Below are 15,817 nucleotides of genomic sequence, written 5' to 3' on the forward strand. Positions count from 1 at the left end.
CTTAATCCAGGTGGCGGAGGACGGATCTCAGTTGCCTCCACTTCTGAGACAGTCGGCCTGCACATCTTATCCCGTGGCTTGCGGAGCGTGTTACCATGGAGAAAGCGTGCGTGGAGGCTCAAGGCGTCTATACACTAGAGATAATGCTGCATCAGAGAACGCTGCAAATGCATTGATTTCCATGGGGATGGTGCGTTGGCAGGATGGAGAAAGAAACGCAAGGGTTTCCGATAGTGAAGCTCTGTCATGTGATCAAAAGTTGAAAACTTTTTAACTTTTGCTGCAACGCTCTAGTGTAGGCATCCGTTGATCTATGAGAATCTCAGAGAGGCAGGACTAGTTGCGCTGTGAAATTTAGGAAAATAAAAAGGCGAACAAACTCTAACATGTGGTGTTTTCATTTCCTGTCCACTATTATCTTTCTCTGTCAGGCTAAAAAGACAGTAATTGTGTAGACAGAGCGCCTGGAGAAGAGTTTCAATGGTTTCTTATCCATTGTCAAAAATATATATTTTAAATAGCCATTTCTATCTATAACTACCTCTACTCCCTTTGGTACACCCCTTTCAAATGGACCTAATGCATTCCCAAGCATCAAACGCTCCATCTGAGCTTTCCCTAGTGTGGAAGTGCCTTCACGCTCTTCACCTTAGCATCCACGCACATGTACCACAACGAGAGCGAGAAGCACCATATTGTGACAGTGAGGAAGCCTACGTGACTACCCAGCCTAGCAACCCGGCCAATTAGTTGCTTAGGAAGCCTGGCTGGAGTCACTCAGCATACCCTTGATTCGAACTCGTGATTCCAGGGGTGGTAATCAGCATCTTTGGTGAAATTACTAACTTTAACTGTTGGCTGGGTGGGCAAAATTATCATGCTGATAATCTCAAAATGGCCAAATATTGGCCCAATTAATACGTATTGGTCTATCAGATTCAGAACTTCAGACAACTTCAGACTGAGGATTTTATAGTCTTGCTCTGAAAGTAAGCTTGGTAAGGTGAGCTAATGCAGCAAGATCGATTAGTGGAGAGAGAAACAAATTAGCAATGATACTAAGAAACCATTTAAAGAAAATGATACAAAGCAAATCAAGAAAAAGCTCATGTATTGGTAAATATTTTAAGGTTAGGACAGAGACTCATATTTAGCCTTTTGTAGTCACAGTTTGGTAAACCTTACGCTGATAATTACAATCTTTTCTAGGCTTTTCTGAAACAAAGTAACTATAATTTCACAATACTGATTGCATACAAGTCAAGGTTAAAGAGAAATTTGATCCATTTCATTGTATATATGTAGAAACAGGACTCACAGAAACAATGTCTTATGAATTGTTCATATACAAATTCCGCTCAACATTTTTCAAATTAAATGTGAATTGCACAGATCATTCCTCTTCTTCATAGAGGACTTCATCAATAAGGATATCATGGTCGTCCACTGGGACTTGAGTACACAGCTGCTCTTTGAAAGCCAAAGCGATGGTGTACGGCTTTCCCTTCGGGTGCCTCCTACAGCATTCCAGATATGTGTCATAGAAGCCCTTTCCACGTCCAAGTCGATTGCCATTCTTATCAAATCCCAATCCAGGCATTAGAATAAGATCTAGCCCACCTATGAAGATATTAGAATGGAAACACTGTTATAAAAAGTGGATTCTATAGATTTCTATCAGATACCAACTGACACAATACATTGAAACTCTAGAAGAGGTTTTATTCAGAAACACTCAATATGGTAAATCTGCTGTCAGTTCTTCAGTACCAAAAACCTCAGGCAGGTAAAAAGATTTGTATTGTGTAATTTCATATTGTTTGTGAATATTCAGTGTATCTTTTTACATAACCAGTCAAAAGTTTGATGCACATTTGACTAAATTTATGTTTCTTATGATCTTAAAGACCGTTTTGATCTAAAAGCTTAGGCTCTTTTATTTAGTTTTTATTGGCCAGGTTGCTAGGGAGGGTAGAGTCACATGGGGTAACCTCCTCGTGGTTTCTATGTGTGATTCTCACTCTCAGTGGGGCACGTGGTCAGTTGTATGTGGCTTGTTGAGTGTGTTACCGCGGAGACATAGTGAGTGAGGAGGCTTCACACTATTCGTGAACGTGCTCAACAAGCCACATGATAAGATGCATGTATTGATATATATATATATATATATATATAATTGAGGAGTTGAATCGTATTGTTAAAATAAAGCATCCCAGGTTGTTTTCTCATACATTTGGTTCAGAATGCCTAGAATGTGCAGAGCTGTAAAATCTACAATTGTTAAAATACTTTTTATTTGGTCTCATTCATTAATTTGTGTAATTTTATTTCTCTTTTTTAAACGTGGAAAAAGTTATAACGAATTTATAGGTGTGCCCACACTTTAAACTGTGTTTATTAGAAAAGATGCAGGTTTCTTAATTGCAGAATATAATAATCAATACTTTGTCTAAAGCATGGCCATTTCAGGATAAGGGATTCATTATTAAAAGTAAGCTGTGCAAGTGACACAGAGAACTAACTGAATCTAGTGGCTGATTGTGAAATGAGACAAACCCTTTGACAACTAGCTGATTAACTCAAGAACAAATAAACATACAGCAAAAGTATGTAAAAGTTAATGTCATTGTGATTCAAATTTAAATTCTGAAAATTAATTCCGAGATCATCATTTAGGTGTAGTTAAGTATCTACATTCACTATATTTCAAATTAACACATTGTGGCTCATTCATGAAACAAGCAGAATAACCCATTTGTAAGTAAATTGCTTCTTTCAGTTCAATGCTGTAGTTTAACATAAAAATAGATTTGCGTTCAGCTTATGTAAAAAATAAATAATTTCACACATTGTGCCTCATTTTTGAAACACAAGCAGAATATTTCTGAAAAAGTACCAAAATTCTTACAATTTATTTAAATTTACGTTCAAACAGATTAAAGTTCTACTTGTGTAGCCAACAAACAAACACTCTACATTTGTAATTCACACATCAGGCTACATTCAACACAAGCAGAATGAATTAAGTAAATTGTTCATAAGTAAATTGTTCATTAAATTATTTGTAAAAATCACATACAAATGGATTTACAATCTGTTCATGTTTCATGAATGAGGCCCATTGGATGTAAAGGCTTTACAAATTTGCCAATTTATGATGAAAGATAAACTATAAGGGACATACTCTAGTGGCTGGGCAGACTGATATACTGGATTACACAAAATGTATGTACTGAGACAGAATTTCAAAAGACAAGTAACACTATAAAATATTTATATCAATGTTAAAAAAATTTTTTTTTAAAAACAGCCTGTTCCTTCACAAGCTATTTAACATATCACTCTGGACTCTTTTCTAATAAGCTAGTTTTTCACATTCATTAATAATTTAGCTATGCAGAACAGCAATATGACCCACACATTATTTTCAACATAAAATGAGCAAGAAAACAATGTTGAGTCGCCGCTACAAACAACAAGACAGTAAAATGACAAGTATGCTTGCTTGCTTGCATGTTTTGTTATTAAAAGGGCATAAACTAACCACACCATTTCAAATAGAAAAGATTTAACAACATAGCGAGCACAAAGGGAGAACGAATCCTCAGTAAATCTAGTTTTATCAGCTCTACAATACATATCTCATGATGCCTTCAGGACTGCTCTCAGAGCAATATCTGGGATTGCCCAATCGCTCTATATAATCCCTTTTGGCCCCATATTGCTCATGGTTTCAATCTAAAAGTGTATCAATCATTTGTAGGATTTCAAAAAATTACACAGTCTCGGTTTATCTCTTCATCTCATCTATTTATCTCCAGTCCCAATTCACAACCCTATGGTATAAATTGTGAAAAAGTAGAACAGGTTTGAAGAAATGCAGCTCCTAATGGGAATTCCTCTGCAAGGGTAAAGACTGAAAAATAATGATGTTCTGTTTTTCCTCCAGTTAAATGCACACATTTATGATTGCTTTAAGTAAAAAATAAATCTCAATGGCAACCCCTCACTCAATTATGCTGCAAAAAAAAAACAGCAGTGCTGATTTAGGGCCATATAGCACAATATCGAGCGTAATATTGCTTATATACAGTTCAATGAACAGGTACATTTTAAAAAAATTCGTTCATAAATCGCATTTGTGCATGGAACTACTTTCTTACACCACGGACAAATGATACGTTCAAGCCTTCGTTAGTAATTCAAAAATCAGAAATAGTATCACAGCTTGTGCTGTTTCTGCCAAGTTATTGGATAAACAAGGATGTGTGTGTGTGTGTGTGTGTGTGTGTGTGTGTGTGTGTGTGTGTGTGTGTGTGTGTGTAAAGAGAGAGAGAGAGATGAAGCTTTTGCCATCACCTGTTGCCACTCCTAAGCAGAGATGCTGTCAGCTTTCTGAAGATCAGATTTCTCAGTAGAAAAATAGCCATCCAAGTGGTGGTATTTCTCCCTATTCCACTGTAGCCGGTGTGCAAGTCATTCACCATCGGAACTAACTATTTTATCAATTGAACAGTATGTACTCTCCAATGTGGAAAGCCCGGTAAAAGGTAAGTGCCTTGAGTTTGTGTAATTAATCAGTCTGTTGTGTCTCTCAGCTGTGATGAGCCGTAATGCTGAAGTTGTTTGTTTTAAAGCCATTTAAAGCTATTTCCTAGCTTTAGAAGTGCAGTAGTATTACAAGTGATTACGTAGTGCTGTTGTATGTAAACACTGACTGACGCTAACTTATTTCACGTCACCTAACTGGCACATATTACACACAAAAATTATCTTTTGCCACCACCTGCTGGCTAACATATGTAATGTCAAACAATTACAAGTAAAGAGACACATCTACAGTAGCTCTTACCACATCTGCACTGCTCTTACACTTTAGTCTAGAATGGCACGAACACAATCAGTGTGATGGTGTGAGACTCATGGAGTGTCAGTACTCATGGAATGTCTCTCGTCCAATCAGTATATGTATATATAATTTTCAATTAAACAAACACAATATTACAATAATTCTAATAATTGAACCAAAATATAAAAATTTATCCAAAAATAATAATAATAATAATAATAATAATACTAATAATAATGAAAAAAAGTAATCAATTAAATAAATAATATGAAATCAAACAACCCTGAGCCAAACATTACCTCTACAGAGGGTCAGTATACTGTTATCTACTTTAAGGTAACCATGAACAGCAAAAAATAAATAAATAAAAAAATGTCCTCTAAATCCCAGGATAAAAAAATAAAAAAATAAAAAGTTCTCAGCCTATCATGCTCCTCTTCATGCAGCTGATTGCCCCTCATTGCCTCGGTCTCAAACAGTATAAATAAACCAAAAATATAAATCTTCCGTTAAATAAGATCTCTTGTAAATTGATTAGTAGATCCACATTGGTTCAAACATGGTACCATCTCCCCCAAACAATGCATTTAGTCTCTCCATAGGCAAAGTTCTGAAGATCTCTCGATACCAGAGTGAAAGTGAAATTAATCCACTCAATTAGAATGCATTTTCTAGCGAGTAGTAAAAGCTTATCACAGAGTAGAAACCAGTTAGTAGATAAAGCAATGCCTTTTGCTGGCAGACCACAAAAAAACTAAACAAAACAGGGTCCTTATCAAGTGTTACGTTAAAAATATCCCCCGTCTTCCGTGCCACCATACCCCAGAACTTTGTAATGGCTGGACAACGGCAAAAACAGTGCATGAAAGTTCCAATTTCACACTGGCATTTATTACATAATGGAGAGTGATTACAATTCATCTTATTCAGAATATGTGGGGTAATACAGAGCCTCAATAATATTTTTTATTGTGTTTCGACCAGTCTATTGCAAGTAAATATACTTCTGATCAATTTAACTGTATCTACCCAGTCGTCATCAATATATTCATTACTGAGATCTTTCTCCCATGTAGGCCAGATATGATCAATATCACTGTGATCCATTGAATAAAGAAGAAAGTAAACTTTTGAAATAAGGTGTTACATATCAGTCAATTTCAACAAAAAAAGATCAATAAATCGCAGTATATTGGCATGTCCCGAGGAGGCTTTAGGTTAATAAAATGACAAATCTAGAGGTATCCCCCAAAACTACCACTTTCAAGCTCAAATTTCTCATTTAGTTGGTTAAATGTCATTAAGGTGTTATCTAGGTATAAGTCCCCAACAACTCTTATTCTCTTTCCATGCCATCTATGAAAGAGATTTTTGAATACCAGGGAGAAAATCTATTGCCAATTAATGGTGTCAGACCTGAAAAAACCCAGCAAATTTCATAATATCCTGCCACACTTTAACAGTGTTGAAAAGAATAGGATTCATTTTAAATTTCAGGCAACGACTTAAGACCATTACTGCTTGTAAGCAGACTTGGCAACGAGTATGGCATCACAGCCCACTCATCCACACAGAGCAGGGATTCTAAATGAGAAAGCAGCCAATTCCAAATTATATGGGTATGGCAAGCCCACTTGTAAAACCTTAAGTTAGGTACCGCCTGCCCCCCCACCCCTCCATCTACTGGCAATTGTTAGATCTTCATCCTTACTCTAGGTTTTTTCCCCTAGCCAAATTAAATTTTAAAACTTCTTTTGCAATCTAAAATATTATTTATGGGAAACCAAAGTGGTAACATTTGCATAACATTCTGGGAAGGATGTTAATTTTAATGAGATTAATTCTTCCCATCCAAGATATAGAGAGGTTAAACCAATGCTCCAAATAATGTTTTATACTTTTAATAAGAGTTTCCATAGCTCTGATGAATTAGGTGAAAGATGAATTTCAAGATATATGAGGTCTGTTCTAGACCATTTAAAAGGACAATTTGACAGAGCTAGTAGAGATATCTCCCCCTAGGGGCATAACTTCTGATTAATCATAATTTAGCTTATATCCCAATATCAAAATAAAGAATCAATAGTCTTAAGAACTGTAGGTATTGAAGTTTCAGCATTTGTAAGAAATGGAAGTATATAGACCACAAATTGTGCAATTTTATGAACTGACTGGCCAATCTCAACACCCTGGATATCAATGTGAGTTCTAATAGTCTCTGCATGGGGTTCCAGAATTAAGGAAAAAAGGAGAGGGGAAGAGGGCAGCCTTGCCTTGTCCCTCGCCCCAACGGGAAAGGTAAGGAGTAAAAGCCATTGGTAATCACACAAGCAGTAGGTGCACAGTAAAGAGTCCGAATCTAATTAACAAAGACTGTACCTAAATTAAGTTTGCCCAGTACTTCAAACATGTACCCCCATTCTACGTGGTCAAATGCCTTTTCTTTTCTGAGGAAATGGCAAGCACTTGACTTTTGGAAAATCGTTAATACTGTATTGTTTAACAGTCTCCTGACATTGGAGTAAGACAGAGTTTGTTGAATAAAACCTGTCTGGTTAGTTGAAGGAGGAATGATTCAAGTCTTCTCACCAAAAGCTTGGAGAGCAGATTACAGTCCACATTTAACAGGCTCACAGGCCTGTAAGAGCCGCATTCTTCAGATGGTTTATATGAATCAATGAAATATATGCCACGTTTAGCACAGCAGATTGACTTTTTTAATGAATCAATGTACATCTTTGTTAGAGGTTCTAAAATTAATGTGCAAATATTTTTGTAGAACTCCAAGCAAAAACCATCAGGGCCCAGAGCCTTAACCCCTTTCAAAGACTTCATTACCTCTAGCACTTCTTCCTTTTAGATGGACTTATTCAGGTCTACCGTTGCTCCTCAGATAGGCTAGGGAGTTTGATTCGGTTTAAAAAGGAGTTATATGAATCAAATGAGGCACTAGTCTCTAACGAGTACAACTTCTGATAAAACGTCTCATAATAGTTTTAATTTGTTTTGAATCATGAGTTGAACTGCCCTTGCAATCTTTGAGTGATGAAATCATGCTTGCCTCATTCCTGCCTCTGGATAATCGTGCTAGTAAACGGTCTTGCACATTGGCGTATTTGTATAGCCTCTGTCTTGCAAAGAGCATTGAGGTCTCTGCCATCCTAGTTAAGATTTTAATTAGCGAGCTGCATCAAATTCTTTCCACAAAACACGCGAGGGGGTGTTAATAAATGCATTCTCTAAAAAAATCCTTAACAAGGTGTTCCAACTTAAGTTGTTTTTCCAGAAGTCTCTTTTTCTGTGCTGCAGAATAAGATATTATTGGCCCCCTAACATAAGCCTTTGCTGTGTGTGTAGAAAAGAGAGATGGATCTATATCAGGCTGCTTATTGGTTTCCATAAAAAACATCAAGAAATGTAGGGTTACTAAGAAGCGATGATTGTAATCACCAATGACGAGATGTAGGGTAAAATAAGGTGGAGAGACGACTACAGAGACGGAGTAATGATCAGTTATAGTACATATGCCTATAGCACACTATTTTTACTCCATCCAAGATCTGTCTGGACACAAACACATAGTCTATTCTAGAGGACATCTTATGCAGGGTTGAATAAAATGTAAAGTCTCTAACTTTAGGGTTTATGATTCTCCAAGCATCAAACAGGCCCAAATCTACACAAAGCTGGTTCAATTTAATGGCCTGTCTCGAAGCTGCTGCATATTTAGGTGGATTGAGGTCTAAGCTGGGGTCAAGTTGAAGTCTCCTCCAATAATTATGTGATTAACAGATAATTATGATATATTGGCAAACAAAAAAGAAAGAAAAATAGGTTCAAAAGTGTTAGGGGCATACACTTCTGATGAGCGCGCTCTCTCTCTCTCTCTCTCTCTCTCTCTCTCTCTCTCTCTCTCGTCTAAAATAAGAATGTAACATCCTCCTATATCTTTAATCACATCCTCAAACCTGAAATGTAACTTCTTATGAATTAAGACTGCTACTCCCCTACTGTGAGAGTTGAAGGAAGAACCGAAAACCTGACCCACCCATTCCCCTCTGAGCTTCAAGTGTTCCGTTTCATCAGATGGGTTTCCTGTAGAATAGCAATCTGAGAATGTTCCTTTTTAAGGTAAGAGATATTTTTTTTTTTATGTCTCTTAATTGACCTCTTTAACATTTAATAAGATGAATAAATTATATGAGTAGATTGAAGACAGACAACTGAAATTTAACTTCAGAGAGGGCATGACAGGCACTGAGAAAGCAAAATAGAATTACCAATTAAAAAAAACAGCAAAAAGAACCACAAGGTCTCCAGATTAATAACAAGGTAAAGCAGTGATATATATATATATATATATATAAGGGCTGTTGAGTTATACGCTATATATATATACATATAATATATACCATAAATAATATGTTAAAATATATACTAATATATATAGTATGCTTGTAGTACCACCTGTATACTCAGTAAGTGAATTTCAGCTGTGTGAGCAACACACAGTTTATACAGTGAAGAAAACCACACATATGCATTAATAAGGGTTCAAATGCGATGATGATCTCAATATGCGTTTAAAGATAAAGTATTAAACTATATTTAACTTGACACAGTGACCTAAACATTTTATTTTTATATGACGCAACACACCCGAGATGCGACAAGCATGTCTGACGCAGGTCTTATGGTAGGGTGACCACCTGTCTCGCATTTTGCGAGACAGTCCTGAAATTGGAAGCTTTGTCCAGCAAGTCCTAAGCAGTGTCCCGCATTTAAATTTTGTCTGTATAATTTATTATTATTATTATTATTATTATTATTATTATTATTATTATTATTATTATTATTATTATTTCGGCATCATTTTATTTCATCGTCCTTGAATTACAAAATCACTATAGGAAAAAAGTTAATAAGAAAACGCTGAACATGAAAATTGGTCTATCCGGAGCTCCAGAAAAGAAAAAAAAAATGTGTCTTTGTTCGTATAATAAAGATTTGGAGAAAATATATACCTGGTTAAAACCAGTTACAGGTGACCCTAAAAAAGGAGAGTGCAGGGTATGCCACCGAAGATTCACGGACAGCTCTGCTGAAGCAGTTCAGTGCCCCAAACATGACATCTCTGATATCTTTGGCTTTGAGCATTCCTGTCACCAACGCGTTCGTGGAGAGGGTGTTTTCACTGATGACCGCTGCGTGGACAGAGACAAGGAACTGAGCATCTGTGGACCTCATCAAAAGTGAACTCCAGGTGAAAGTGAACACCTACACCTGCCAGGATTTCTACAGTCATAATGAATGAGAAGGCCCTACACGAAGCAGCCAGACCATTCAAAAAAAAAATGAAATTCAAGATGCACTAAATCCGGTAAGAAGACATTTAATCTTTATAGACTTTAATAATGGAATTGATGTGCTAATTTGGAATTGTGCTTTTTAACAATTAGATTATCATTCTCACTTCATTATATTTACATTGAGTAGGTCTGTGCTGTTAAAATTAGTTTGTATCGTAGACCTTATACCAAACTGAGTGACGTTCACAGCGGTGTCAATAACATTTAACATCACTGCAAAAATACATATAATATAAAATCAATTTTTATTCACCTAGTACAATAATAGTAAGTTATCTCTCCCTCGTGTCCAGCATTGTCAGGTCTGCTGACCTGCAACAGAGCAATAGCCAGGTGGTCACCCTATCGTATGGTCTTTACCTCACAAATATTGTATTACCAGTTAAGGAGGTGTCCTTTAAACTGTTACACCGTTTTTACCCAGTCAATCTGTATTTAAAAAACATGCGCCCTGAAATAGATCCACTTTGCTCCTTCTGTAATGCTGTAGATGAATCTGCCCCTCACCTTTTTTGGGAATGTGCCCACACAGTAGTATGAGATTTATTTTATTTTTTTATATTATTGAAATACTCTTTGTACCTACAACAACTCCAAAGCATTGAAAACCATTGCACTATGTAATGAATATAATGTCTTGGCATTATTGTAAAATATATCTGTATTATTGTGTACTATGTACACCCCTGGCTTGTTTCTAAAAAAAAAAAAAAAAACGTCTGACGCAGGTGTTCATTGACGGGTTCTTAAACAAGCCCTCATAATAAATCTCCAACTGATTGACAAATTCACTTTTGAAATGGATTGCTGTGAACTGTATGCAAATGATTGACTTCTGATCAATAATATGGTAGTAAACAATACATTGTATTCTAAAGCCACTTTTATATTGTTTTATCAATGATTAACTCTTCTGCTACAAGAATGTAATGCATTTTAATTATCTGAATATGATATATATATATTTATATAATTCTCTTAGCCAAGTGCCCCTGTATATATATATATAATTTGTTAATATTTAAAGATAACCATGTATAATTATTTCATCATTATGTATTGAATTATTGTTATACGAGTGGCTTTCTCAGCAAATATTTGTATATGTGATAAAATCGCAATTACTTAATCGGGACACCATGTAATTAATTTGATTAATTTTTATCGATTGACAGCCCTAACATACATATACATATACATATATATACATATATATATATATATATATATGTGTGTGAACAGGTTTGATTGGAGCAAGGGAGGAGTCAGGAGACAATGAGGCAGGTTCAAGGTCAGTCCTTTTATTATTCCTTTTTTCCTTCAACACAGAATCGACGGTAAACGTCGATACCAACAAAATATTATTTTATACGTGTATAAATATATATATATATATAAGCACTCTACATGGGCCATGGACACGTGCTTTCTGGACACACTCTCTCTCCCTATCGACACTTGGCGTCCCTTTAAATGTCTCTCTCCGTATCACTACAACAAGACACAGGTGTTAGAGATAATTACAAACCAGTGACAAGCCTTACCGCACTCTCGCTCTCTCTCGCAGACCAACACGACCACACTCCCCGTGACACATGCCCCCACCACTGAGTCAGCATCCGGCCTGCCTACTACCCCCCATTTCTGGAGCGAAAGTCAGCCACAACCATCTGCGCCCCCGGCCTGTGGACCACCTTGAATTTAAAGGGCTGGAGAGACAGATACCAACGGGTGATCCGCACGTTAGTATCCTTCATTCGGTGGAGCCACTGCAGAGGGGCATGATCGGAACAGAGAGTGAAGGCCTGCCCCAGCAGGTAGTAGCGGAGCGTCAGAACCACCCACTTAATCGCAAGACACTCCTTCTCGATGGTGCTATATTTTGTATATTTGAAGGTGAACTTGCAACTAATTAAAAAGCACTGGCCATTCCTCCCCTCCGACCACCAGCGAGAGCACTGCGCCCAGCCCCCTGTCAGATGCATCAGTCTGCAAAATAAAGGAGAGAGAGAAATCAGGTGAATGTAAAAGAGGCCCCCCACACAGTGCAGATTTTACCTTAAGGCAGGCCTGTTGGCACGACTGTCCACTGGACCGGAAGCCCCCTTTTTAGTAAGGTCAGTCAGCGGGCTGGTGATGTCAGAATAACTAGGCACAAACCTTCGGTAGTAGCCAGCCAGCCCCAAAAACTGCCTTACCCCCTTTTTGGTCTTGGGTGCCGGGCAGGCTGCGATCGCTGCGGTTTTGTCAACCTGTGGACGCACCTGCCAGTGACCCAAGTGGAACCCCAGATACCCAACTTCCACCAGTCCAATTGCACACTTCTTCGGGTTTGCCCTGAGTCCCGCCCGCCTCAGCGCTCTCAGGACAGCCCTCAGATGTTGCACATGCCGCCGCCAGTCATTACTGTAAATTATAATGTCATCCAGATATGCGGCGGCATACGCCGTGTGCGGTCTGAGGATCTTATCTATAAGGCGCTGAAACGTGGCCGGGCTCCAAACAAACCGAACGGAAGTGTTACAAATTGGTGTAATCTGAACGGTGTGGAAAAAGCATTTTTGTTCTCAGGACATTGGAGTTAAAGGGATCTGCCAATACCCCTTTTTTAAGTCCAGCGGCGAGTAAAATTGAGCCACTCGAGTAACTCGTCAATTCGCGGCATTGGATAAGAGTCAAATTTGGACACCGCGTTCACTTTCCGATAGTCAACACAGAAACGGACAGAGCAGTCGCTCTTCGGTACCAGAACTACCGGGCTAGACAATCACTGTGCGACTCCTGTATTATGCCCATTTCGAGTATTGCCTCCAAATTCTCCCCAACAACCTTTTTCTTGTGCTCAGGGAGACGATAGGGCCAGCTACGAACCACCACACCCGGGGTGGTCTCGATATGGTGTTCTACGAGGTTAGTGCGACCAGGCAGGAGAGAAAATACATCTGCGAACTCCGCTTGCAGCCTCGCAACATCTGTCAGCTGCAACAGAGAGAGGTGGTCTCCGCAAGGGACCGGGGACAATGAATTTGCTTTGAGCGATACCTCCGGTCCGAGCTCCGCCTTCTCCGGAACCGCTGTCGCAAAGGCTACAGGTACCGCCTCCCTCCATGGTTCGAGGAGGTTGAGGTGGTAGGTTTGACGTGACCCTCTCCTATCCGTTCGCTTAACCTCATAATTGAGATCTCCAACTCGTCGCGTGACCTCAAAGGGTCCTTGCAACTTGGCGAGTAATTTGGAGCTCGAGGTGGGCAGTAACACAAGTACTTTATATCCCTGTGAAAATTCTCTTAGCCAAGTGCCCCTGTCGTATAGTCGGCGTTGGCGTTCTTGCGCTTGGAGCAAATTCTCCTGTGTTACCTGTCCCAAAGTGTGGAGTTTTGCTCTAAGGTCAAGAACGTATTGAATTTGATTTTCGCAGTGCTTGCCAGTCCTCGGCTTGTGCCTGGAGCAAGGCTTGAAAGCGTTGTTCTTGCTCCCGGTAAACCTCCAAGAGGGCATGGTGTTGTGTCTGCTGGATGTTGGTGAGGGTGTTGATAACTTCGGCCAGCAGTGAAGACTCCATAGCGGCGCTCTCCACCAAACCCGGGTTTCGGCACCACTGTGAACAGGTTTGATTGGAGCAATGGAGGAGTCAGGTTCAAGGTCAGTCCTTTTAATATTCCTTTTTTTCCCCCTTCAACACAGAATCGACGGTATCTGTCGATACCAACCCAATATTATATATATATATATATATATATATATATATATATATATATATATATATATATATATATATATATATATATACACATACACATACATACACACACACACACATACCTCTCTCGGCTGTCGTGCTTTCTGGACACTCACTCTCCCTCATCTCTTCTTGCCCTCATATGTCACGCAGAGCATGACTGGGAATCGCATACTGAAATGAATGCCACGCTGAATCAGATCCTTGCATGATTCGCTGAAACCAACGTTTTTCTTTGGCAGCAGAAGAAAAGTTCTGCTGAATGAAGACTGTCCATTCAACTCCAGGAAGTGCTTGGCCTTTATAGCAGACATTATGAATTACTTGTCTGCGAAATTGTGGAGATTAATGAGCACTAGTCTCGGTCCGTCACCCCTCTGTGGACCCAGGCCTAAGTGTCCAGCTCAAGCACTTTTGGTAACCATGATGCGAAGAATACAGTGGGCAGAGTACATTCAAACCCCTCTTTCAGCCCTAGAACTCGTACATTGTCTTGGCTTGACCTGATTTCCAATACCAGCATTTCCCCTGCCATTATATTAGGGGGGCGCCCCGCCCACCGAACGGCAACCCTTGAAGGTCAAATTTATTGTTTTAAATTTATTTATTACAAATTTAATAAAGAACCTTGTTCTTTTATTAAACAAACTAAATAGCCCTTATGTCATTTATCTTATTTACATGACGGCATGTCATTTCTGTCTCTACATGGTCACGCGTTTACAATTCTCATCTGCTCTGTATTGCGCACGGCGGAGTTCTGCCCCGATGAGCACACACACAGAAAGGCGAGCATAGGGATGTTCGATTCCAGGTTCTTCAAAATGTAAAAAATATACAATCTAGTCGAGTCGATTCCTGTGCTGGAGTTGACCCCGACTCTGGGGCTATTCAGAGTCGAGGAATCGACTCCTTTGGAGTCGACTCCCCATCACACACTCCCACCAATAGACATCGGAAAATATGTTGCGTCAACTACCTGAAAACAGACAAAAATATCTGCTATCCTCCCAGGGTGAAGATGGCAACACTCGCTCTCCTGCAAGTAGCAGCCGGAGTAGCTCTGCTGCTCTGAGTCGAAGTACAGAAAAGAGCCCAAGTGCTGCACGCCCTGCCAACAAGCAGCAAAAGTCCAGTCACCACCGGATGACAGGTTTTGACCCAGCTTGGCTGTCAGAGGAGAAATACTCCCCCTGGCTGTACAAGACTGATCTTAGTAAATACATACATTACAAACATAAATAAGACAGATTTCAGTTTTCTTTTTGGTTTTAGGAATGTTCTGTCAAATATGTAGACAGCATAAACAGGCAGTTGTGAGAGGAAACCAGACCCGGGCATTTATAGAGTCTCCCTGCCAGTCCTACAGAAAGGACAAACTTGACAAACATATGGCATCTGAGCATCACAGAATAGCCTGTCAGAGCTAGTCAAGATTGACAGCAGGTAAAAAAAAATATTTTATTATGATTTGATCAATAGCATGTTTGGCTCTTCAATGCTGATGATGCATGACAGGCAACACGGTCCTTGCATCATTTGAGCCCACATTTGTACTGGAGCATGAGGCTGTGGTGGGGGTATTCAAGTGCTTGTACTGGCTAATAAAGCATGAAATAGCCCACCACACCAACTATCCAGCCTTGCTGCAACTAGCTAATCTTTTGGGCTGCACCTATTTTGACAAGTTCAATTTAAGGTTCTTTTGTAAATGTTTACCATATTTTTGTTTCGTTTTGTCTTATGTGATCACTACATTAACAATGAATTAGATTTTTTTTTGTATAAAATTAAAGAGTTCATATACTGCATTTAATCGTCAAGCGTCTTTGAATGTTAACCTTTCCAACATTTTTTTAG

The 15,817-nt window shown here is 38.8% G+C and overlaps 1 protein-coding gene across 1 annotated transcript in view; it reads right to left on the reverse strand.

The window, feature by feature from the left end:
• Positions 1–528: 528 nt before the first annotated feature.
• mthfs (5,10-methenyltetrahydrofolate synthetase (5-formyltetrahydrofolate cyclo-ligase)) overlaps positions 529–15,817 on the reverse strand; it is a 39,039-nt gene continuing 23,750 nt past the window's right edge. Inside the window, exon 3 of the mRNA XM_052137190.1 lies at positions 529–1,620. Within this exon, the coding sequence (XP_051993150.1) occupies positions 1,394–1,620 (227 nt within the window). The 3' untranslated portion in view covers positions 529–1,393. The remainder of the gene's footprint in view (positions 1,621–15,817) is intronic.

This window comes from Xyrauchen texanus, chromosome 1, assembly GCF_025860055.1.
Source record: "Xyrauchen texanus isolate HMW12.3.18 chromosome 1, RBS_HiC_50CHRs, whole genome shotgun sequence".
Classification (NCBI taxonomy): domain Eukaryota; kingdom Metazoa; phylum Chordata; class Actinopteri; order Cypriniformes; family Catostomidae; genus Xyrauchen; species Xyrauchen texanus.